This window comes from Delphinus delphis, chromosome 14 (genome assembly GCF_949987515.2).
Source record: "Delphinus delphis chromosome 14, mDelDel1.2, whole genome shotgun sequence".
NCBI lineage: Eukaryota > Metazoa > Chordata > Mammalia > Artiodactyla > Delphinidae > Delphinus > Delphinus delphis.
The window spans coordinates 24,570,981-24,598,053 of record NC_082696.1 but is presented as its reverse complement, the minus strand read 5'-3'; the positions used below and the strand labels follow the sequence as shown (position 1 = coordinate 24,598,053).

Here is a 27,073-nt window from a genome sequence, read left to right as displayed (position 1 = left end):
GTAGGGCTGTGATCTTTGTTTTGGGTATGGATCTTCTGATTGGAATTCGGAGGGTTTTTGCTTGTTTTTACAAAAATCATATCTATAATATGGCATATAAGATTTATAATTTTTTTAAAACAATACTGCTAGAACCTAAAGACCTAAGATATTTGTAAAGCAGCTTGATTGGATAATTCTCTAGAGTTTTACAACTTTCTTCCAGTCTTTTATAGTTGCTCACATCTAAGTTGACAGTTTTTTTTTGCTATTGGCCTACATCTAGGCTTTCAACTCATTAAGCATAGTTTTTTTTAGAAACAACTCTGTCTTTTAACACATATTTCATCAGTTTATGTATCATTCTGTTGATTTACATAATACAAAACCAAGGATAACTGGGAAGAAAAGGTTTGGGAGCAAAGACCCGATTCTTAGTAAGCTCTGTCTTACTTAACATGGGCAACCACGGGTAGATATTCCAGAGTGGCTAACTAGCCCCAGGATTCAGCATGCTGTGGCCACCTGTCAGCGTGCTTCCAGAGAACGGTGAACATCATGGATAACCTGGTTAGTCAGTCAGGTGGCTGTCAGTTAAGAAGTTTCTATTTTATTTCAAGATATGCTGATATAAATTTCTTTTTGTTTATTCATGTTGTAAAAAATAATGTTCATTTTTGGTATCAGAACCAAAAATAATAAAATCATTATTTGTAAAAACTTGGAGGCATCTTTTTTCTTATCCAAGTTAGTCTTGACCTCTCCATTTGTAAAAGGGGGTTGTATATGTCCCTCCATGCCTCCCAGTGAGCAGTGAGGATCAATTATTATAGAAGTGCAATTGACTCACTGTAAGAGAGGTCTGAGGCAGCCGCGGAGTGGAAGACCTGCAGCGCCCCCTCTGGCCATCTGAGCTGTGTGGCTGCAATGTACACGGCCGGCCCCTGCTTGACCACAGGGGCCCTGTTGTGATGGGTGGTTCCCGATGAAGAAGGAAGAAGGAGGCTGCCTGTTCTTGAAATGAAGAACGGCCCCTCCCCTCCCCTGCAGCTCTGACTTGATATTTCATCACTTTCAAAAAGAAGTGTCAGAGCTGGAACCCAGGAAGGTAGCCGCTAGCTTTGAAGAACTGAGGGAGACTACCTTTCTTTGACTTGTACCTGCTGTTTTGCTAAATCAGGGAAGGAAAAGAGGGCAGCATGCTAGTTTCTTGCTAAGGTTGAGTCACTCTGTGTCTGCCCCCCAGTCTCTCTCACATGAATCTTTGCCTAGTTGTTCCTCTCTCATGCCTCATATATTAAATACCAAAGGTACTGATATTCTGTAGGAAGCATATCTTACCTGAGAGTAATTACATCAACAGTGGAGTATCCGTTTTCTTGGATTCTGAATAATAAATAAATGCTTTACTTCTTACTTTGAGAGCTAGGTTGTAGATGGATTTAATCAATTAATCTTTTTATTAAGAGCACATGGACATCTGATTTGAAATTATGCAACGTCCACCAGGTTATGTTCTCCAGAATTTATCCTTTTGTTGCCAAGTTTGAAAACCGAAGTTTTAAAAAAATTCCTATTCTAACAAATTGAAATGATTATAGTCTGATTTTAGGCAAATGCAGAGCTTGTGATCAATTGTTAAATGGCTACATTTGAACAACTGGTCCATTGACTGTGTCAAATCTCTCTCTCCCCAGCAACAGACACTGCTTTAACTCATGCCTCTGAAACACATCTCTGAGTGTGATGTACTATCACAGAGCTTGGGCTTTGGGGACAGATACACTGGAGACGTGACCAACACATCTCGGTCACTTAGTAGTGTGTGACCTTAAACAAGTCACATATCCTTTTTGAGCCTCAATTCTCTCACCTGTTTTGGAGTGTTTGGGGTTAATGAGTTGTCAGTAAAAGCCACCACTCAGTTTCTTAAACCAAAAACTCAGGAGTCATCCTTGACTCCTTCCTTTCCTCACTGTCACCATCTTCCTGTTCAAAGCATTGCCTGTTGGTTTTACATTAAAAACATAACTTTTATCCACATCCAGCTCTCCTTCTCCACTGCCACCTCCCCAGTCCAAGCCGTCGTCAGATCTTGCCCAGATTGCTGCCTAGCTCTCTTCTTGCTTTCTTGTCCCTCTTTAGTTCACTCTCCACCTACGAGCCAAATTCAGCTTTTACAGATGCAAAGCAGATCATGTCACTTCCTTTGCTAAAACTACCCAGTACTTTCCTATTACATTTAGAATAAAATCCAAACTACATTTCAAGCTTACAGAGCTATACAATTTGGCCCCTGTTTACGTCTGCAATTTTATTTTGAAATTTTCTCCCATGGGTCAGCCTGCTCTTGCCACCCTGACCTTTTCCAATTTCTGGAGGATGCCATGCCGGTTCCAGCATTAGGATTTTTGTCTCTTCTGCAGACACTGCTGCTGGAGACCTCCTCTCTGACTCCCTCTTACCAGGCAGGGCGCAGCTCAAGCGTCCTCCTCTCGGTAGGCCTTCCTAATCACCCAGTCTAAAGTAGGTCCTCTCCTTCTGCCCCATTCGAGGTTCCTCCTTATTTCCCTAGTAGCACTTACTATTATATGAAATTATCCTTCCTTATTTGTTTTGTTGTTTATTGCGTCTCTTCCCAGTTAGATTCATGCTGGAGTGTGGCCTTCTCCTTCTTGTTCACCGCTACACCCCAGCACCTAGAAGGGTGCATAGCTCATGAAAGGTGTTTGAAAAAGGTTTGGTGAATGGATGCATGACTGTTTTAGGTAAAAAACAGTGTAGTACAGTGTTTCCTACTGGGCTAGCCAATTTCATTCTCCAGGGAAGCTTAGGCTCTTTCTCCATCAGTCTAGTGCTCTATGACTGTTGTCAAAAACAACATTCTCAGGGGTTCTCTGACCCCAAGGCAGACCAGACAAGCACACAGACTCAGGTGATAAGTACATATTCCTTTTCACGTTTGTGTTGCTCCTCTGCTTCCTTCATCATTTCTTGCGCCTGCTCGAGTTTTGCATCCACCAGCTTCTGCTGCAGTTCTCTGTGTTTAAATATTTTGTCCAGGTGCTAAGAAAAAGAAAGTGCACATTATTAAGCTTGACTTATTATTGGTGCTGAAAACAATGTAAAAAAAAAAGTAATGTTGACATAAACACGTGTTCGCTGGGTTTTAAGATTTTAAAAAAAAAGAGGAGAATAAATGCATTGGCATCGCTTATGGTTTTATATGAAAGTCATAAATTGGTGGAGTCCCCTGCATTTTGCACTACACAAAAGTGGCTGCAAAAGGTGGAGGTGCCAGAGTTCAGCAGTGCTAACTCCAAAAGGTCCGAACAGTATTTTTCTAAATTTGGTAACTATTAGATATGGCGCTAGTAAGTATGCTAGGCAGCACAGACAATGATGTATGTTGCAAGGGCTACAGCACTATCACTTGGTATTTTGGTGCTTTCTGTGAATATAAAACCACTTTTAATCACAACATTAATTCACTTTATCATGGTGAATTCTCCTCTACATGCTTGCCTCAAAGGGTGGTGAGGAAGCCCTGAGGTAACAGCCTGTGGCCTTGGGTCTGGGACTGAAACAGGAACCCCTGACATCAGCTCTGTTTCTCTGGTGGGCAAGACGAGGCTGAGGGTCACAGGTGAATTGACACGCAGATGTGCTGCTGCCTCCTCCATGCCTTTTGACCTCTTGACTACCTTGGTGAAGAGAAACTTCCAACTCTACCTCAGTGTGGAGAATTTCTTGGTCATTAGGAGGTCCCACTGGCAAGAGGACATGTGGAATTCCATCCTTGGGCCTTACCTAGAACCAATCCTTGGAATATACAACTAGTCTACCAGGCCATTCCCATATGAGATCTCTCTGAAGAGTATGGACATTTTCTTTTTAGCTCCTTCCCTTTTGTTTTCTCCTGGACCTCCACTTCGGAGCAGGATTGGTCTTCGTGACAAGATAAGACGGTAGCATGGCATTATGGCTTACTGTGAGGAGTTTCTTGATTTACCTAACTGCTATTACCACCTTCTATTGGCTCAGGTTTTTTCTTGATAAAACCTTAGCATGTTGCCAACAGGGCTACTTTGACTATGTTATATTACATTTTAAGGCAGATATTTAAAATTTGGGTGGGATGGGAAAAGGGATATGATATATCAAAATCCTGAGGGGGCATCTGGAGTCTTAAAAACATATTGAATATTAAAGTTTAATTTTGGAATAATAAAAGATCCTTATAGTCCCCCTAATGTAAACCATTGACAACAAAACTCTTTGGCTTTTGTGTCTATGGATAAGTGATTGAATCTCGTAGCCTCTGCTTCCCATCTATAAAATGTGGATAATATGTTATCATCTGGTGCATAAGATTGTTGAGACAATTACATGACATATTGTATGTAAAGTATAATACTTAGCACATTGCCTGGCACAAGCTAAGCATAAATAATAATGCCATTATTACTATAATTACTATATAGTAATATTTTATATATTATTTGATTGTGGGGTATATACAATGCAGACTTTTAATTTAGGTGACATAGTAATTCTTAAGAGGGAGTGTGTGAGGTATTTCTTGGTTCTGTAGAGAGAGTTTCAAAAAGGCTGAGAAATACTATTTTCAAGAATAACTGTGTTCACGGCCCACCACTTTCTATTTGTTACCTTTGCAGTGATTCCAGTTTTGAAGAAATCCTGTATGACTTTCAGCCAGGTACTTTGTAATACCGTCTGTTTTTATTTTGGCTAGTAAAAGAAATCCAATCCTAAATATTAATCAGTCGAGAGGGCTGACCATAACTTTGTCATTAACCAAGTTCCCCACCTTCACAACCCAGATCCGGTTTTATATGCAGTGCTTCTAAGTTGTTTGATGTGGTTCTCACCTCCTCTCTGAGCTCATACTGATCAATGATGCTTTTTAGTTTCTCTGCGAGCTCAGTGTTCTCCTGACAGAGCTTCATATTTCGCTCACTCTGCTGCTCGATCTGGGCCTGGATATCTGTGAGTGTGCTCTGGAAATGACTTGTGATCTCCTTCCTTTTCTCTTCTTCCTCACGTGCCCTCTGAAGGGTTTCCTCCTGTGGATAGAAAGCAAACTCTTGTTATGCTGGTTTACACGCACCAGGGTTTACAGAACTCAGGGTTTGGTCAATGAAAGGAGATTAGTGTGCAGGGTAAGAAGGATGTTTTTTCCTCAGCTCTCTAGAGGTAACATTGCTCAGCCCCAAAATAAATGCTTGAGCAAAGGTTTTAGCTGTGAATACACGGTCACTCAGAGCAGGTGCAGCAAGGGCCTTGAATTTGATAGTTGGTGATGAGTAGGCTTGTTTTATTAAAGACAACGGGTCCCCTGTTGAGTGAATAAACTGCAGGGATTTCTAACAGACATGCAGCCCTAAGGTTCTGATCTCTTGGCTGTAGCCTGGAAAAAAAGGCCACTTGGAAAAAAAAAAAAAAAAAAAGGCCACTTGGTTTTACTGATTGATGGGACATATCATGTGTTCCTTTGGTTTGGTATAGAAAGAAGAACAATAGATCTTATGCCTCTATAAAAATGATGGCATATTAATCACATAATTGTATTGCCCAAGTTTTTTAAATATAAGTGATCACAGTATAAATTTTTTTTAGTTAAAAAAAAAAAACTTTCATCAAAAAGCTTGAAAAGGAAACTAAGATAACCATAGATGAATTACAGCAATTCAAGAATGTAAAAGGAAATCTTAGAAAATATGCTGCATATTTTTTTATCTATATAAATTTATGTATTTATTTTTGGCTGTGTTGGCTCCCTGTGGCTGCACGTGGTCTCCCTCTAGTTGCGGCGAGCGGGGGCCACTTTTCGTTGCGGTGCACGGGCTTTGTGGTGGCCTCCCTTGTTGCGGAGCACAGGCTCCAGGCACGCAGGCTTCAGTAGTGTGGCTCGCGGCCTCCAGAGCTCAGTAGGCTCAGTAGTTCTGGCACACGGGCTTACTTGCTCCACGGCATGTGGCATCCTCCCAGACCAGAGCGCAACCCATGCCCCCTGCATTGTCAGGCGGACTCCTAACCACTGTGCCACCAGGGAAGTCCCCTATGCTGGATATTTTTTGAAGGAGCAATCATCCATTGTGTCTCATAGGGTAATGGAAATGTTCAGTGTAAATTTTGAATTTGAAAGCAATATTATGTTTCAAATCTTCTTTAACTCTAAAATGAAATATCTAATATTCTCCTCTTCTACTTTGTTAACATTTAAGAATTGAAAATTAACTTTTATATCATTGCTGTTCTCCTTTCTCCTAAATCAGAAGTCCCCCTTCATTGCTAACTGCTGACAATGTACCCAAATTTTCCCCATATCTATATTGAGAATTATTTGTGTTGTACTTATTCCTCTCATTCTTTTAAAATAAAAGGGCTTAATCTTGCTACATCATACCGAAGATAGAGACACTGCTGACAAGTGTTACAGACATTTTAGTATTCCTTTAGTTCTGATTAATTGTTATTATGAAAGCTTGCTTCATTGTTGGCAAGTAAAATTATACTGCATTTAGTTGCCTACCATGATCAAATTGTGTAACAGGATTTTTAAAAAGAAATCCCGATTGAAACAGAAGTAATTGTGCAAATCTTTATTATTACTGTAGAATAATGTGATCAAAATAAAAGTTGATGCTGAAAATACATGCTCTGGAAATATTTTAATTTATCATTACGCATCCCCTTTCTTCTACAATATTTGCATATTTTCTAACTCTAATATGACTCCTGATATCAGAATCTTAATTTATTCATAGTATAAACATTTATTGAGTGTAAATTTCTTAGGGATATTGTAGAAGAAATCTACACTTCCTAATCTGAAGAAATTAACTATCGGAGATGTTATTTCCCTGAACTTTGAATGCTAACACTTACTATATGTATTTCACTAAAAGTGATTTTGGCGTCTTTTAAGAGCAGTTGAACATACATGTGATAGTGATTGTCTCCTTATTGTTCCCGATTAGTTTAGAAGCCAACAACCTCCTAGTCGTAGAATTATACTCCATGATCTGAATGTCATTTGCATTTATAACTATTCCATCCATGAATGAATGAGTAAATGAAAGGACCACCCCATGCTACCCAGCAAGTCTGAGTTTTTCACTGGCCACTGGCTAGAGAAAGAAGGTATGGCAGTTAATATGGCAGTAAACACATGTCAAACCATCATAGCACCCAATCCTGGGCCACAGAATGGCGTCTTGCATTTTACATTACATTGTTTTTCAATGAGAGAAAAATAAATGTACTGCAGTCATAAAATTTGAGTCCACTGGTAAAGAAAATGCAATCATTTGGACAATGTCTGAGATAAAATTTTCTTTATCATGCAGAAAATTCAAAGTGAAAATTAATAATGCAAAGAAAATTGAGGGACAAAATCTGAAATAACTAAGAAAACTTTTCAAGCATCACTGTGCATCTTAGAACCAGTGCTGTGCCTGGGACACAATCCATGGGTATTCAGTATATGTTTATTTAATGAATCAATAAATTATTAATTTACATATAGACATATGAATAGCTTGAACTAGAAGATTCCTATAGTCAAAAATTGATGTAATTAAAAGAAAGAAGTAGGCAATTTCACAATTATAGTAGGAGATTTTTTACACCCAACCCTCAGCAATTGATAGAGCAACAAGACAAAAATTCGGTAAAGACATAAATGATCTAGAGCTAATTGTTACTTATGGAACATTACACCTAATGTGTATGTAAAAGCACTCAGCACAAGTCCTGGCATAATAATGCTAATTAATTCCATTTCCATAACTGGAAGCCATTACTGAGGGTGTGTGGGTATAGCTACAGGATCTCCTGCCACTTGCGTCATTCTGTCTTTGAATGCTGTCCAAAGAGATCAAGCCACATGATTCCATCCACATCATTAAAGGAAATTTAACTTTTATCTCCTTACTATACAACGCTACTGAAAGCCAGGAGATTTATGTAAGCACAGAGTGCTATTACTTGATTACATATCTGAAGTTGAGGATGATGACCCCATTCCCATATAACCTGGGTTTCGATTGTCCCAGTGCAATGATTAAAGAGATGTCAGAAGCCCATCTCCTACAACTCGTAATTTGAGAGTTAGAGTTCATCACACTGGCCTCTCATTTCCCAGATATCGGAAAACAGTTTTGGGATACGAGGAGCCATTATCCTCTTCCATTTTTCTTCCTAACTCCATTGTAAAAACTTAGCGATGATCTTAATCTCTCTGTTTCTTAAAGTATCTTCTTTTAAACACGTGTAATAATAACTATCTCACAAGAATATTGCTATCTAATTAATTCTTGTTTGTCAAAAGCTTTAGGATCTTCAGCTGGAAAGGGGATTGTGGATACATGCAGTATTATCTTGGAGAGCCCTGCATCTTGCTTCACTGGATGGAGCTAGTGTCTGTGTGTAATCAAATTAACCACACTGCTAGAGGCTTACGCTGTAATTAATGAAACCCATGCAGACTGACTGAAGTGATCAGTCTATTATTTTTAGATTGAATAATTAAGCTTGAAGAGCTTCACTGTTTTTTCGAGTAGCTTCTTTTTTCAGGTGACTATTGACATTTTAGCTCTGAATCTTGCCTTATTCTGTCAGTTAGCTTTGTGTCAATTTATTTCATGTCATGCAGATTTCATTATTGTACAAAAAATGTTGAATTTTTATAAATTTGTATTTTAAAGAGTAGAACTAAGGCCTACCTTAAAAAACAAAACAAAACAAACTCAACATAAGGAAGAGGAATGGCACACATTTTACTAAAGGTCTGCTCCACATCAGGTACTATGTGAGCACCTTACATGTGTGGCCTCATTTAATTTTTCCCTGACCACGCAGCAAAGTTGGTATAATCTTCATTTTATGGATGAGGTAACAGGCTTGGGAGGTAAAATAATTTATTGCAAGTTACAGGTGAGCAAGTGGCAGGGCTAGTATTTGAACCCAATTCTCTCTGATTCTAAAACTCACACCCTTACCGTAAGTAGCAGAAGCTTGTGCCTACAGAGCATGCAAGAAGGTGTGTTATGTGGGGCCTCGGTGACACATACCTTCAGTGTCTTGTTGTGTCTCTGCAGCTCCCGGCACAGACCCTCCAGTTTGCTTCGTGCAAGGATAGCTTTGCTGTGTTCACCTTGTAACTGGTCCTTTTCTTTTTGGATCTGTGCCTGTTTCTTCTGTAGGAGTTTTAACTTCCTTTGCTCAGAGCGATGCTCATCCAGCTGGATGTGGGGATGCAAATGTGAAAGAAAACGGCAGGGATCTCTGTTGAGTTGATAGAAAGCGACCCAAAGAGGAAACGCCTAAAGACGGCTGTATGGTTGTTTGGAAAATGTTTTGCTATTATCACTGTCCCTCTGGAATCAAAAGAACTTCATAAATGTTAAGTTGGCAGTACTTGTAGATATGGTTTTAAGAGCATAACATTTATGGGTTTTGTTCCTTCATCATTCTTATTATTGATCTCTTTTGCTTTGATCTTCTTGGTGGTCTAGAAACAGTTTTATCTTTCTTGAGTCTAATGAAGTCAGTCAGTATAGAAGCATGTCTCAGAATTCATGATAATGCCTTGCGTTAGGAGGATAGTCAGTGGTGTGTCTGCTTGGTTTACATTTAGTTTTCACAATTCTTTCTCAAGACAAGCTTTAGTAACTATTTTTAAAAGGAAAGTGAAAAGCAGCTTCCTAGCAGACAGAAGATGAAGTCTGTGGTTATGAGAAAGGGGGAGCGGAGAATGTACCCCTCGACTACTTAAGGGTTGATGATCTGTCACCAAAGTTTCAGAAATAGCCACTGCACAACCCAACAGCACACATGGCAGGTGTCCTTAACAAGCCTTGCTCCCTGCCCATCTCCCTCACCCTCTGTACTTGTGGTGAATAAACCATGACACTTGTATCTGCTGAGCACAGGTGGGGCCTCTTCTCTCACTTCTCCAGCAGCCACAGCTAAAGTATCGAAATCAAGGGCGGCATGGAGAATGAAACCAATGAACCCCTGGGCTTTCCATCTCGGGATGCTAAAGTTCTGAGGTAGGGCTGCCAGGTAAGATGTAGGACACCCAGTTAAATCTGAATTTCAAATAAATAGTGAATAAGTTTTTAGTAAAAGTATATCCAAAGTATTGCATGGAAGGTACTTTTACTTAAAAAAAAAATGTTGTTGGTTTACCTGAAATGCAAAGTTAACTGGGCGTTCTGTATTTTTGTCTGGTAAATTTGGCAACACATTTTTATGGAAATCTTGTTGGAATGGGGGGAGTTGGGGGTTCAGCCTCCAGAGACTAGCGTAGTAGGAGTGTGGATCCCAGATTGATGATCAGTGTGGCCACGAACAAGCTGGAGCCTTTTTCCAGACCCATTTCCTCTGCTGCACTTAGTTCCCTTAGAACCTGAATGGTGCATAGGCCAGGAGGGTACTCATCCTAATAATGACCTTCTTGGCTAATGAAGAGGAAAAGGCCTGGGAGCCTCTGGGTGCTTCTGGACCCCAGGTGCTCCTGGTACCTCGCAGAGCCAGATGCAAATGGATACACACACAGCGTGAGCCCTGATACATGTCTCACTTACCCTGTCTTGAAAAAGCATTTGTTCTTTCTGAACTAGATGAACAGGACTGTCACACTTTCTTCAGTTTACATCTTATTTTAATCCTTTCCTCCCTCCCTCCCATCAGCCTGAAATGTCCATGATAAACCCTTGCCAGATTAAGCTGGGGCTATTCATACATGATGTTCTATCTTCATACTTCAGGACATTTTTTACTTATTAGTGAGAATTAGCATCAGGAAAAACTAAGTCCGTATTACTATAAATATCGATTGAAATTGGTATCCTTCTTGAGGTTCAGTTGGAAAACCAATTATATTTTATTATATATTTCTCCTGCTAACCTCATGTTGCACCATAGTTATTAGACAGGGGTGAAACTTCTCATACTTGTGTTCATACTTTATATGACCTATTGTCCTTTCTTGACATTTATATGTTGTTATCATTGTTATTGCCATTTTGGTTCAGACTTTACCTTTGGAAGATTAAACCATTTGTCAGGGTTTCTCAACCTTAGCACTGTTGACATTTGGGGACAGATCATCTTTTGCTGTGGAGGCTGTCCCCTGCATTGTAGGCTGTTTAGCCGCATCCCCGGCCCCTACCCACCGGATGCCAGTGGCACCCCGAACTGTGACATCCAGAGTATCTCCAGAGACATTGCCTACTGGCCCACGGTTGGCAAAACTTCCCCTGTTTGGGGGAACACTGCCCTATGTGTGGATTTATCTGAGCATCAGGAGGAGGATACCTTGCATGTGTTTCATAAGTTGCAAGAGAGGATTTGTGCTATACCTCACTGGCCATTTAAATGTTCCAGTTTTAAGGCAGGATCATACACATCTGAAATATAGCTAGGTCTGTCTTGCTTTGCTCTAAATAGAACCCCTTAACTTGCTGACGATTTTTTTTAGAGTGTGGCTAATTTTGTTCCATACTTCAGATTTATGTGAATGCATATGGGGTTTCTTAATGAATGAAAGCAAACGTATTGCAGCTGGGTCAACTTCAGTCAAATGCTGGCCTTGTGATTTAATAATACCCTTAGACATGTGTCTTCTGTACAATTCTAACAGGCATATAAGATTTTTATCTGGAATTTCTCTTGTTCTCTCTTTTTTTTACTATTAAGTTAAAAAAGTAAAATTAATGCCAAGTAGTAACGTTGTAACTACTTTTAAATGGAGGAAATTTGCAAAAAATATTTCTTCCAGGTCATTTCTTAATTTAGTCATGAGGTGTCCTTATTTATTAATGAACTTATCCTTATTTATTAGTAAATACAATAGTTGATGATATTACAGGATTTAGAATCTGTAAGGATGAGTGAGCTAGGGTGACAGTTTGATTCACAGCCTTGAATTTAATGATTTATTCTATGTTAACACTTGTATTTCAGACACTCTCCGTATTAATATCTGAATCAGTGAGCAGGGAAAATAGCTTTTAAGTGTCCAAGTAAAAGATTGAAATTCTTCATAATTTTTCCTTTCTGAAAAGGATATGTGATGGTGTTTGGGGGTCAATTTTCTCCTATTCATTTTTTCTAGAATGATATTTTGAGTTTAACAGTTTATTATAGGGTATGATACAAATGCCAAAGTATAGTAAGATTTGAATTGAGTAGAATTTCTGGAAAAATAACCCCTGTGGGGTTGACTTCTTGGCTAGGAGAGTGAGTGGGCTTGGGGAGTTCCTGGAGACCAGGGTGAACAGCCCTGGCTCATGAAGAAAATCTTGGAAAGACTGGGTAAGTGGTTTTTTCCTGATAATCTGCTGTGGGGCTACAGCACCATAAAGAGTAGTAGTCTAGAAAGATGCCCGGTTCATCCAAGTATGGAACATGGCACTAGGAACTAAATATGAATGGCCTTGGTATGAGTGAGTAAATTGAAGGGCAAAGGGAAATCAATGTAGTAATTATTGAAAAGAGCAAGGACGGACAGGTGAGGATGGGGCCAGATTTTTGGGAAAAATATTAAATTGGACACCTACCATTTTATGGCACTGAAATTGCTCATGAGTGGTTAACAGCCAATGTTAAACAAGTTGCAATAAAATTGATACACTAATACTTGGTTTATAAATTTCTGCCATTCTTTTGGAAAACAATATGGCCATTAAAAAAAGCATTTATACTGCTTGATTTAGTAATCCCAATTCTGAAACTTTTTCCTGGGATCATAAAAGAGAATGAACAGATCTCATGCATGATGATGTTCACTGCATGAATGTTTGGTAAAACAAACACTGGAAGGAGTCTAAATGTCCCCAAATTAGAGAACCAGTAGATAAAGTCAATTAATGGAAAATTACATAGCTTTGACAAAATATAATTATGAAGACTACAAAGTACATGGGAAAATGTCTGTCATATGAGCCAAAAAAACAGATACTAAATTATATGCACCTTATGATGGTAGTTATACAAAAGGTATCTCTGAATGTATGGCAGAACTGGAAAGGAAGACAGATAAATCAACGATTGTGTTTTAGATTGTAGGATTAGAGATATTTTTACTTGTATATTCAGCATTTTCCTTATATTATTGTGATGTGGTTTATGTGATTAAAAAATAAAAGTATTGTTGGTAGAGTTAAGCAATCACTAGTCATTCAGGGTTTCAGAATTTCTCTGGGTCTGTTGCGTGACAATTCAGCATAACAGGACGCATCGAGGTACAAGGAAGAAAGGAAAGAATAAATAGGGATCACAGTGCTAAAATTAGAGTAAAAAAAGAAGGAAAACAAGTCACTCACTAAACTCTACTCCATCAATAGGGATAAGATGCAGCCAGAGACCTGAGGGGTTTGTGGGTCTCAGTTTTGGAGACCTTCTTTAAAAAAAAAAAAAGGAAAAAACTTAAAAAAGAGAATTATGTTCAGGGCCTCAGAGGGGCCCATACAAGTGAGAGGCACTGACTCTTTAAGCCTCTTTGCTGTAAGGTAAATCTGCCTTCAGGGGCAGTTCAATCTACTGCCTGGAGGAATTGTTTTGTTGTGTGTAGGGGCTTAAGTTTCATTTTCCTGTCACTGCTTCTCCAAAAGAAATAAGAAAGTGGAAAAGAAATGAGGGAAAGAAGCAGAAATGAGAGAGAGGTACATTGCCCAGCCTCACTTGAGAGGACACCACATCTCCTCAGTGGGTCTCGTACACCTCAGGGGTGGTGCACGGAGCTCAGGTGCCACTCCTTTAGCCAGTTTTTGTGAGGGTTCACTGAAACTAGGGGGGCTGGCTTCACTAAACCCTCCTCTTTCTTCCAACTGGCCTATTATAAGAGTACTGGCGAGGAGACCATCCACTTCACAGATTCTCTGAAGTCTGGGAGTGGCTTCCCTTCCTGCCAGTGGTCCTACCTTATAGAGAGGGAGACTGCATGGGAGGACCTATAACTGGAAACAAAACAATCCATGTCAAATGCTTTGCCATCGTGGGGGACAAGGAGAAGAATGTAGATCAAAGAGAATGAGTGAATGAATCAATCAATAAAGTCATCAAGAATAAATGAGAATGTGTCACAAACTGAGGGGTGGGATTAACCCTCTGCCTTCTTGAGGGGACCACCCCCTCAAAAAAATCTGTGTACAAGAACCGGATGAAAGTTTGCCTTTATTCTAGTGTATTTCTGTTTTATTACAAAGGCAAAAAGAACTTTTAAATATTCACAATTTTTAATTATGATTCTTCCATCTCCCAAATTATGCACATAATTGAAGGTGGAGTAGACTCCAACTGTATCCTCTTTCTTCCTTTTGCTGTTATTCCTCAGTTTTCCTGTTTCTTTTTATTTCTTTCTTTCTTTTTTAAAAATTCTGCCTTTATGAATTCTGGCTTTGATTTGTCTGAGGTAACCAGCTATAATGATATACCTGAAAAACTAACAGCATCCTTTTCTCAGCTCTAACCAGAGCTTGAATCTTTCTGACAAAAAGGGCTAATCAAAGAACTTACCAATTCAGCATACTTCTTGAATAAAAAATCAAGCTTTTCCTCAGGAGTTTGCAACTTGTTCAGATTTTGCATTAGCAGATTGGCTTCTTTGCCTTAAAAGAAAACAAAGACCATAAAGACATTTTAAAAAATAAGTGTTGAACTTGATGTCAAATGATAAGAGTTAGAATCTCAGGTTGTCTGCTTGTTAGCTGCTATCCAACCTTGGCCAAGCCACTTCACTTGTCTGAGCCGCAGATGTAATTTTGTTTTTTTTCCCCTGTATGAAGGAATGATACCTATTTTGCAGAATAAGTGATTAGATGAGAAGTTTGTAAAAATGTGTGGTACAGTGTCAGGCTCCTGGTAGATTCTCAATAAATGTCTGCTATTAGGGTAGTCCCCAAATTTTCATCCCCAGAATCCATTCTTGTTACTTCCCCCCATGTTCTAAATATTCCAAGGGATTTTGAACATTCTGAAAATATTCAAAAGAATAAAAAACACTGACTTTATGAAAGAATAAATCATCCACTTCCCCATGTTAATTATCTAAGAAAAGAAGCAAACCAGCCTATCCAAATATCTGACTACTGTGAAACAGCCAGCATTAATACATGGAGCTGTTAAAATTCCAGCCCAAAGCAGAGAAACATGACAGTTTAGGCTGCCCATGTTTTTGGTTTTGTTCCTTTAGTACCTCTTTGCTCTTTTGTGGGGGGGAGGGGAACCAATTCTCTTGTTTCTGTGCATGAGCCTGCTCCATGAAGTTTGGGTGGAATGACTCTGGTTGTATTTCCTAACAAGTGGGGAATAAAGTCAAAATATAGAGAAAATGGACCCAAGACATGCAGGGCCTTTTTCATAGGCCTTTTTGTGTCTCTCTGGCTGCAGATTTAGCCTCCCTGGGTCTTCCCTTCTCTCACCCAGGCCTTAATCTCTGTTGGCAGTTTCATTTTGTTTCCAGCTGGAATTTATGCTACATTTAAAAACTCATCTGTTCCTGATTATTTGACAGTGAGCCTCAGATTCTTTCTTTGCTTTCCCCATTGTTCTTCCTTTTGTCCTCTTCAGCTCACACTGCCTGGTTAGCCTTTCTGTGATGCCTGGAAATCTTGTCTTTCAGTGCCCACTGGGCTGAGCATTGTAGGCAGGAGCCAGACCCTGAGGCCTACGTGTATGTACCACTGAATGTATCTTTGCAAACAGCAGGGCCAAGGTGGAGCAGCTTCCCCATCCTCACCCACCTGTGACGGCCACCCTTTCTAATCAGGGTTGGGAGGTCAGACCATACAGTGGAGCCCAAGTTTCCTGATATAAATCTGCTTAAGAATATTAACAACTTTGACAACCTCTCCCCCAAGAACAGCCATGTCTCCTTTGCTGGAATTTTTGCTTTCATCCTGGAGAGGCAGGTATATCATGGAATTAGGATTGCCAGATGAAATACAGGACATGGGACACACTCGTAGTAAAAAATAATGGTTTGTTTATCTGAAATTCAAAGTTCCCTGGGCAGCTTGTATTTTCATTTGCTAAAACTGATAACTCTAACGGCATCAAAGAATTTTAGGTCTAGAAGGAACTTCAAAGAGCACCCAGACAACTGGTTAATTTTATAGATTAAGAATCGAAAGCCCAGAGAAGTCCAAAGTTACATAATCAGTACTGGCAGAGCCAAGGCTTGAATCCAAGGTTTGTCTACTTGCTCTAAATCACTCCACTCCCATGTGGAATTTTGATGCCAGGGAAACCTAGAGAAATTAAAGGAAACTTTTTTGAAGAAAGTGACCTCATTCCTAACAGCTGGTTTCATCTATATTTGCCCAGTGAATCAGCTCAGATTAGAGACACAGTCTGAGACAGGGGAGAAGGTGGGGGTGAGTGGTGCCCCACCAGCAATCCAATATGGCCTGTGGCATAACGCTGCCTTTAAACTGGTAAGCTCTGCGCTCCGCCGCCACCAGGCGTGGCCTTGAGTGATTTCTGTAGCAGCAGGGACAGACTTGTGTTGGTCAGGCCATCCCCTCACCCTTGTCTTCAGTTTGTGCTCACATGCTGACTGCTGTCCTGCGTTGGAGGATCATCCATTAAAGGCAAGAGCCTGCACTGTTGGCCAGATTCGGCCCAGGACCCCACACAGTGTTTGGCCCATGGCAAGTGTTTAGTTACTCTTGGTAATAATAGAACAAAGCCAACCTGTGCACTAATATCATGTAAGTCAAGTGAACGCTGTCCAGAAGACAACTCTGTGATCAGCTAGAGGAAAGGCAGGTCTTCCCCTCCCCTGTGACATTTAATGTATGCTTAGCATACCTCTCAGTGTGAGTATCAACGTAGAAAACCGTATCGTGTCTTGAGTGAGTCCAGTGGGCCTCTTTTTCTCTCCACATTCAGTATCTTCTCCCCCTTTTGTTTTCTTTAATGATGAGAACAGGTGTTTTTTGTTTTTTTTTAATTGTCACACTCACTGAGGTGTCTTTCTGCTCTCATATTCTCTTATTTTGTATAGAAGTTTAACATTCAGATGCATCAGTCTGCCCTTCAAAAATGATTTCAACAAAAAAATCCAAGAAACTGGAGACAAGCATGTATGGAATACGTAACTTTGTAACGTCAGAGAGCTTAATTTGTAAACTTCCATTGGTTTCACTGGACTAGAGTGCTGTGTGGGATTATGTTGAGGAGGGGGATAGACAGAGACCCACTCATCTTCTAAGAAAGGCTATAATTTACAATTTTAGGAAATGGGGTCATTTGGTGACAGTGTCTGACACAAGAGGAAAAATCGGCTTTATGTGTTTAAGGTGCTAGCAATTTCTTAGCTATAACTGTAAAGAAAACTTTCTTAAAAAGAAAACAACTTTGAGCCTAATAATGAGATTATTCCAGGGAAAACAAAATAAAGCAAAACCTTACAATAAAAAAGAATAATATCAGAAAAAGCAGTAAGAAATAAATACATCCATTCCCAACTTGGGTCAGAAGAAAGTACTCATCATTTTTCCCAAGACAAATTTTTCTTTTCTCTTACTTCACTTACTCCTCCAAACCCTCCTTTCCTTTCAGGATCTGGCCTAAGTTTGAGCTTCTCTATGAATCTACTCATAGACCCTTCAGTCTCTGTGGATTCCTCTCTCTCCTAAATTCTTCTGGTTTTCTACCATTTCTTCCAGAAAATTTAGTATTTATATCAAAGCAACAGTTTATTTCCTTCTCAGAGTGAAACTAGAAAAAAAATCAAGCTAAAATCTTATAAAATAGACTACCTGGGAAGGTGACCATTCTAAGGCAGAGTAAGTCAATGGCCAAAAAGATTTTAGAAAATCAATGTCCTAGTCAAGATGCTACTCAGAAGGTAGAACTGAAACTCACCTGTCACTGGAAAGATGAAACCAATTAACTGAAGCTCAATTAAATGCTCCTCAACCAACGTATCAATTATTTTTATATATCTTTGGCCCTGTAATATTAGTGACTTCAGGTCTGCATCTTGCTTTCTTTATGACTAATCTCACAACCACATCAATTAGTTGAATAATTTTTTTTTTGGCAGACTTTAAAACTCTCTAGGCTTTAATTTCCCTCTCAGTAAATCAGTGAGTTGACTAGATAGATTCTGAGCTCAGAATGGACCTGTGGATCAGCTTTGTTTTTCTCGTGGGTTTATGCTTCAAACCTATGAATTCCTACTCAATCAGTTATCAATCTAAATATCAGAAGGGATATTACATTTTATCATTGTTTTGTGCTTCTTACTACGTGGGACTTGTGCAGCCCACGTAACGCTGACAGAGAAGAGATTAATAAGACACTTGTGAGCTGGAAGATGGGGTGGGGGAAGGAAGGGGGACACTTAGATGTTAAGAGGACATGTCATGGTGCTGTCTCATGTGGAATCTGTTTTTCGTTTTGGTCAATGCCAAGGAGAAAGTGACTCCACCAACTAAAGAGATTTCAAAGTGTTCCCCCAGCTGCTCCAGTGTATAATATGTTAACTGTGGGAGGATATGCAGCCTGTAAAGGAAAAACAAGTCTTTAGTGCTTGGGTTGTAGAGACATTTCCCAAATATTCAGAGGTGTTCTGTGAAAGATGGGTGTTTTTGGTCCAATAAATTTAGGAAATGTTGTAAACTGTGCCCATCACTATTGGAGATTTTTCACTATTGTATATATTAGAGGTCAGAGAGTTCTGGCAGTTAGGAGACAAGCTTGGTCTGAAATCTCAAATATCCCAAAGTATATACTTTGGAAAATTTGGGGTTATTGAGTCAGAACATTTCAGTATCTCAAATGTATCAATAAAGCAAATGTTATCTGATAAACATACAATAATTAAAGACTCATCTTTGATCAAATATGTAAGCAAAGACTAAAGATATATCTTCAGGTATGGATTGAATGACATACTAATATTCTATAAAAGCTTCAAATAGTTTCTAAAAGAAGACCACAGCCGGCACTTTATATTTTCTCCACATGGGTGGAGGAAGAACTTTCTGAAGCATCAGAACCATTGCTTCCGCAATCTGTTTGTGTCAAAATTACCCAGGGTGCCTTGGCCCCAGTCCAGACCTACCAATTCTGAATCTCTCTGCTCAGCCACAGCATTTTTGACAAATTCTGCATTTGATTCCAATGCACAGTAAGTTTGAAATCATTGGTCTAGACCATAGTGTAGTATCATTTAATTGAAAAATAGCCAAGAAACCTGTTAAAACCACTTGCAGATAATTGAAATGATGTTTAAAATATTTAAATTAGCTTAAAAATATTGTTTTGGGCTTCCCTGGTGGCGCAGTGGTTGAGAATCTGCCTGCCAATGCAGGGGACATGGGTTCGGGCCCTGGTCTGGGAGGATCCCACATGCTGCGGAGCAACTGGGCCCGTGAGCCACAACTACTGAGCCTGCGTGTCTGGAGCCTGTGCTCTGCAACAAGAGAGGCTGCGATGGTGAGAGGCCCGCGCACCACGATGAAGAGTGGCCCCCGCTCGCCGCAACTAGAGAAAGCCCTCGCACAGAAACGAAGACCCAACACAGCCAAAAATAATTAATTAATTAAAAAAATTGTTTTAACCCATAATAGAGCTGAAATAGTACAATGTTTAGAAGAATATACTGATAGTGTTCAGAGGAACAGCATGAAAGTGTCAGCAGCTTATACACATGTAATTAGAGTGGACACACCTGGGCACTCTGATCACAAACATTGGTTCTGATAAACATTCAGTTGAACTTTGGTAACTTATTGAAAGTGGCAGAATTAGTTGTGAAAGTTTTTCTTTCTTTAAGAATTTTTTTGATTATTTGGTAAGTATGCAGTTAATACAGACTTTGAAATAACTTATGGAAGACAGAATAGAAACCAAAATTGGTCATGTTTAACTTCACCCCTGCTTTCTTCATACCTATCCCCCCATTATAACACATAGGAATTCCTATGTAGAAGTAGTTTCAAAGTGATAAAGCCAAAGAACTTTCCTGGTTTGGAATACTTAAAATCATTCACCTCTGCGATGTGATTTTGTTTTATCTTACGGAAAGTTTAACAATGACTAATGTAAAAGGTTATTTCTGAGATGCCTTGGATAGGGAAGAAAAAATAGCTCTGTAACACAGAGCAACTTTATTCTGTTTCCCAGAGTTCCAAAACACTAAAGTGATTCTAATCTTGCACTTTAGAACTTGGTGTTATCTGGGTTCATTTTTATGCTAAGTAGGTAAAGTAGCTGTCTGAATGTGTCCTTTAGCCCTTCTTGAAAGCATTGCCAGCAGTGGTTTCACGCGCCAAAGTGAGGTCCTATGACAGCATAGACATACTTTGGGGTTTACACGTAACTTGTCCACTGGAGTCTGACTCCAGTGCCCATGATCTTTTACTCTCCCACACTGTCTTCCAGAAACGAATAAGATGGGACCACTGTCTCAATAGATTCTCCCTCCAGCTTGGGAGGCAGGTATATAAACAAATGATTGCTGCAGAAAATTTCATGACGACGGAAGGTGATGCTAACTACCTGGGCATGTCAGGGAATGTATCACATAGGAGGTGGTAATTGTAGTGAGTGTTTCAGTGAAATTCACCAAGACAAGCAGAGGGATGCTCCTATGTGCAGTAACATGCTCTCACTCATAGCTAAACAATTAACTCTCTCATCCTTCTTTCACAGCCATTTTTGGTGTTACCAATCCTCCGTGCTCTCCTAACAATTTTCCTGTGCCTGTTGTAGCACTTATCCTATATAACAATTAGTGTACATGTTTATTTTTCCCTCCAGACCTAGAGCTCCTTAACCAAAGACTTTTTTATCTTTGTGTACCTCATAAAGACTAGGCATTAGTAAATATTTGCTGAACCAGTGAACTAATGAGAGTAAAATTGTTTTCTGAGATTTTCAACATTCTATAATTAATACATTTCTGAAGAGCTTTGTTAAATTAAAAAATATTTTATATATGTAGTAATGGAACACACTACTAAGGGGCTGAGGATAAGTACAGTAAGGTACTGGTGATCCTGAAGGAAGCTATTGTGGTAAAATCCAGATATGAGATGTGGCTCTTAGCAAGATTGGAGGAAGTGCCCCTTTTTAGGAATAATTCAAAGAAAAGTCATACATTAGAATGTAACTACTTGCCTAATCCTTTTAGAATTTTCTTCTCCAGTTTTTGCTCTTTATTGCTGACAGGCTCTTTGGACGTGGGCGGCTCTCCAGAGGCCGGAGGTTCTCTCTCCGTCTCTTCAGCGGCCTCCTCGCAGGCCCTGTCCTCATTGTCAGGTGGTGCTGTGTTCTCAGGCTGCTCCTTGGCCGTGGTGGGACCCTCTTTCCCTGCCGTGCTGACAGCAGACCCGTACGTGTTAATGATGTCTTCCAGTTGTCGGTTCAGTTCTTCAGAGATATCATGGGCTCCCCGTTCAGGCTGCACACCTGCCTCCTCCTCAGGTGCTAGGAGTGGGGTTGAGGAATCCTGATCATCTTGCTTCTCAAGGCCATTTTGACTGGGCAATACTGAACTGTCCCCCACAGGTGTTGACTGTGGCTCCCCCGACAGCTGTACAGACTGATTGGTCTCCATACTGGGAGTGGTATCTGGTGGTAAGCACAGCCAGCGTTGATGTGGTTAACTCAGTTACAGGTAAATGGTAAGGCTATTCCCACATGGGCACCTACTAATTACAGTTTCTAACATAGAATGAATGTACTTCCACAAACCGCCAATATTGCAATTAGTTGAGTAGGAACAGTGAGAAGCATCTTTCCAAATCGAGTCTTACCATTAGCATATTTTTGGTTTTGGTCTTTAAATTCTGATAGTATCTCCTATTACTGATGTTAACAGAGTAATTCAAGATACCGTTTTTCATGGTCATATTTGTCATTTTGCTTAGAATAGCCAGTTTGTGATACCATTCTCTTATATAATTCTATGTAGATTTACAGTCGTTATAAATACATAGATATATACATTTAACGTTTAAATTTAAATTGGTGCTTTTTCCCCAAAGTTAAAACATTGAATACAAGAGCCATTGACCTTACTAAAATCATTCATAATGATAACATTCTAAACTCTATTTTAATCCATATTGATTAGTATGAGTCCATTAATATAAATGAATTATTATATTGGATACAGGAGATACTTGCTTGTCTGGTATTTTCCTTTTCCCAAATGAGCAACATGTAATTGTCAATCAGAAAAACACTTTTTATTTTCTGAAGTTCAAACCAGCCTCATTTTTGGAATAAGAGAGAATGAGGAAAGGTATAAATTAACTAATGAACTTGTATGGAAACATGGTGATGCTCATAATAACAATTCCTTGAGTTTCTATACCTTTTTGTTCTGATATAAAAACTGACTTTCTTTTAGAAAAAAAACAGATTGCAACTTTCTTGTCTCAGTCAAGGAGCTCTAGGATAACAATACTTGTTAAGAAATAGAAATGTCTAAAAAGCAGGGAGGGAATGAACTAGGGGAATAATCCAGGTATAATATGGGCTCTTTGGAAATAGGGGGTGAGGAATGGGCTGAGGGTTTCTGGCTATCACCATTTCTAGTGTTGCAGTACCTTTGGCTTAGACCTTTAAGTTATGGTGCGCTTTATTTGTAAATAATATTTAATGGTGATGCTGCTAATTAGCAGCATACAATTACGACAGGGTCCTAATAACACACAGGTTTTGCTGTTGTGGTGGCATGAAAGTGAAAACGAAAACATACTGCTCCATGTGCTATGCAGCTTCCTCCTCTGGTTCTTAGGGCAGGCAATGTCAAATGCTCGAATGCAAACAACAGAAAATTCAATGTACAGACATTGCCACCTACCTGTGGCCCTCACCAAATACTCATTAACTTTGAAGGAAGTACTTTTTTCTCTCATTTATTTTAATTCACCATCTTTATTATCAAACGATGCAGTAAACAGCTTCATTGTCTTCATCACTGGAATTCTTTATCCTGACCCCTGCTTGTTGGGCACACACATCTATATATAACTTGTGCTTCCCCTGAACTTGGAGAAAGACACATGGCACCTGCTGTCCAGCCAGAAGTTATTTTAAGCTCTTCTAAAAGGAGCCCTGGCCTTTAGCACTTCGTCTTTGGAAATCAAGGGAAGAGAATACTTTTTAAATCAAACTGAAAACAGTAAACATTTATTGGTTTAAATCCATATGTGGGTTTTAAAGTGTTAGGGAGCCTCCTGAGGATGAAATAAAATCTAAAGTAAACCAAACTTTAAAGCAATGAATTTAAAACTGATTGTCCATAGGAATTTTAGTGTGGTTAGTCTAAATGCAAGCGTTTTGTTTGTATTTGATTTATTCTTCATTCATCAGAGGCCGTAATCATTGATTTTTTTAATATTAAGTCCATGGATCTCCTTTAAACTCATGCTCCACATTTACTTTAAAACAGAATAACTGAGTTGTTGTAAACCACAGGACAACTCAATTCCTAAAAGTAGCCTCAAGACAAATCCACAAGAGGAAAAAAACAAAGAACTCTGTTACTTTTAAATTCTCTTTCTATATCAATCAGTTTTACAGCAAGGGATTATTTCTGTTTTATTTTCTATAAACTTCATTGCCCATCTTTTGCCTCCTCTGAGAGAGAATTTTTCACTTGTCCTGGCAGTCCCAACAGATTACCACACACACATCCCTTCCTGAGCAACACATTTTAATTGTAAATAAAACAATGGAAAGTTCTTCAACAGTTCACTGGCAGTCTCAAAGTTGCAAGTTTTGAACACCACAAACCGCACCCTACATCATCTCACAGGGCTTGGGGGAGTGTTTTTCATACTTACCAGAAGGCAAGGTGCTAAGCAGAGAGAGAAAGGAGAGGCAAGAGGCAGCAAGCTAGTCAAGCAGCAGCAACAGCAGGAGACAGGCGGGGGCTGAGTTCTTACCAGGAAGAGAGAAACCGAACACACACACACACACACACACACACACACACACACACACGCAGCAGGAGAGCAGGGAGGGGGTGGGGAGGGGAGAGGAACATCCTGTGACACAGCAAGAGAGAAACACACTCAAGCTTTAGTAGCTGTCTCCTGGGCAAATGTCTTAGAAAAGAGAAGCAGCTGGTACATCTTATCAGACTCCATGTTTTGTCCTTTAAAAAATATTTAAACTCTCAGTACATAGCCCCTTTGCTAGCGCAGTTTTTCACCATTGTTGTTCTTCGGGGCAGAGATCAGTTTTTCTTATTTCTTGGTTTATTTCCAGTGGTGGTCTATGATTCATCTTCTTTTTTTACCACCTTCTTATGCTAGCTTAATTAGTGTCAAGTTTCTTATAGGAATCAAGGAAAAAGAAGAAACATGGCATAACAAAAAGGAGATGGTAGAAACACTTTAATTCTTATGTCATTGTTTGGTTTTGTCCTAAAATTTGAAATAAAAATTTAGACAGCTCTTTTGGCACTGGGTTTAGTGCCATCTTCATGTACATGCTAATTGGCGTGACCTCAGACCCCACGTCTTACTGAGGTAACTGCCTTTACTCAGGTAAGCCCTGGGGAAGCAGTTGCTTTTTCTTTAGTTGCAGGCTTTCCCACCTTCCACAGTGACTTTTCCAAGTCTTTCCCACCATCTCAAGCCTTCAACCTGTTCCTTAATCCTCCTCAGAAAAATAACCTCCTCTTCATTCACCATATAATGCCTCTTTCTCTTAACCTACGTCCATTACCCTTTTCTTCTCTTTCTGGAGAATGTGTTCCCACACTTTTCCAAGTTGGGTTCCCCCATCAGAGTTTCTGCTCTTGGGACTGGCTGGGCATATTGATAGCCACTGTGTTAGGCAGAATCATGCCACCAGAAAGACTTCCACATCCTAGTCCCAAGAACCTGTGAATATGCTATGTTACATGGTGAAACAGACTTTGCAGATGTGATCAAGTTGAGGATCTTGAGATAGACACACTATCCAGAATTACTTGGGTGGGTCCCTTGTAATCACAAGGGTCCTTGTAAATGAAAGAGGGAAGCAGGAGGGTCAGAGTCAGAAAAGAAGATTTGATGATCCAAGCAGAGGTCAGAGTGATGGAGGGACACAAGCCAAGAAATGTGAGGACCCCCGAGAAGCTGGGAAAGACAAGGAAGCACATTTTTCTTGAGATCCTCCAGAAGGAATGCAATTCCGCTGACACCTGATTTCAGCCCAGTGAAACTCATTTTGGATTTTTGACCTCCAGAACTATAAAAGAAGAAATTTGTGTTGTTTATAAGCCACTAGATTTGTGGTAACCTGTTATAGTAGCAAAAGGAAACTGAAATAATCCTACTCTCCAACTTTTTTTCACCCCTTTCTCCAAGTTCAGGGAAGGCATAGGTTATAGATAGATGAGTACCCAGTAAGTGGAGGTCAGGATAAAGAAATTCCAGAGAGGAAGACAGTGAAGCTGTTTACTGCATCATTTGATAATAAAGTTGGTGAATTAAAATGGGTGAGAGGAAAAAGTACTTCCTTCGAAGTTAATGAGTACTTGGTGAGGGCCACAGTGAGTGATATTTCATATTGGATTGTAGCAAACCAGCCCGGAGAGATCTCTCAGTAAATACAAACAATAAGTCAGTGCTTCTCAAATTTAAGTAATGTACATATTCTCTTAACAGAATAACTTAATGTTGAAATTAATTTAAAGGAAGAAAGAGAACTCACCATGACTGAAACAAATTATATTATTATTTGTACCAATATATACTGATGTAAAAATAGGTATAAACTTCTGATACTTAGTTATTATATGATACAATTAAAAAATATTATTTAGAAAACCCTACAGAACCAATAAATACAATTCAGAATAACAACATTACTTTTATGTGACTGATAATATTTTGCTGAACCCAGATTGCTACTTGCAACATGAATATGGTACTGGCTACTAGTCCTTTTGAGTTCCTGGCACTCTTCTACAATAGGCTTTATGAAATGACTCAATTTCATCAACACTTGGTCCATTCAGATTACTACATAAGTTTCATTCATATGACCTGCCATAATTTCAACTGGACTTCCTTTGATATTAATGCATCATTTATTGCTCTTTCTCATCTTCCTGCAATTATTAAAATAATTGGTGCTAACTTAACTAGATGTACACATGATAATGAAGGCACAAAATGAACGATATACATGGTAACACTGAAATGACAGCTACCCAGATAATCCAGAATTGACTTACACAGGCATACCTTGGAGATATTGCGAGTTAAGTTTCAGACCACCAAAATAAAGCTAATATTGCAATAAATAAAGTCACATGAACTTTTTTGTTTCCCAGTGTATATAAAAGTTATGTTTACACTGTACTGTAGTCTATTAAGGATGCCATAGCATTATGTCTAAAAAAAACCAGTGTACATAGCTTAATTAAAAAATACTGTTTTGATAAAAAATGCTAGCCGTCATCTGAGCCTTCAGTGAGTTGGAATATTTTTGCTGACAGAGGGTTTTGCCTCAGTGTTGGCTGCTGATTTATCAGGATGGTGGCTGCTCAAGGCTGGGGTGGCTGGGGTAATTTCTTTTTCTTTCTTTTTTTTTTTTTTTTTGTGCGGTACGCGGGCCTCTCACCGCTGTGGCCTCTCCCGTTGCAGAGCACAGGCTCCGGATGTGCCATGGCTCACGGGCCCAGCCGCTCCGCGGCATGTGGGATCTTCCCGGACCGGGGCACGAACCCGTGTCCCCTGCATCGGCAGGCGGACTCTCAACCACTGTGCCACCAGGGAAGCCCACTGGGGTAATTTCTTAAATAAGACAACAGTGAAGTTTGCCACACTGATTAACTCTTCCTTTCACAAATGATTTCTCTGTAGCATGCAATCCTGTTTGATAACATCTTACCCACAGTAGAGTTTTCAAAATTAGAGTCTGTCCTCTCCAACCCTGCTGCTGTTTTATGAACAAAGTTTATGTACAATTCTAAATCGTTTACTGTCATTTCAACAGTCTTCACAGCATCTTCACCAGGAGTAGAGTCCATCTCAAAAAAACACTTTCTTTGTTCATACATAAGAAGCAACTCCTTATGTTAAGGGTTTTACCG

The 27,073-nt window shown here is 39.5% G+C and overlaps 1 protein-coding gene across 1 annotated transcript in view; it reads right to left on the bottom strand.

The window, feature by feature from the left end:
• TXLNB (taxilin beta) overlaps window positions 1-21,600 on the bottom strand; it is a 34,853-nt gene extending 13,253 nt beyond the window's left edge. Inside the window, exons 1-5 of the mRNA XM_060029876.2 lie at window positions 21,148-21,600; window positions 14,530-14,621; window positions 9,078-9,248; window positions 4,872-5,066; window positions 2,926-3,045 (exon numbers count right to left, since the gene is read on the bottom strand). Coding sequence (XP_059885859.1) covers window positions 2,926-3,045; window positions 4,872-5,066; window positions 9,078-9,248; window positions 14,530-14,621; window positions 21,148-21,586 — 1,017 coding nt within the window. The 5' untranslated portion in view covers window positions 21,587-21,600. The remainder of the gene's footprint in view (window positions 1-2,925; window positions 3,046-4,871; window positions 5,067-9,077; window positions 9,249-14,529; window positions 14,622-21,147) is intronic.
• Between the last annotated feature and the right edge of the window lie 5,473 nt (window positions 21,601-27,073).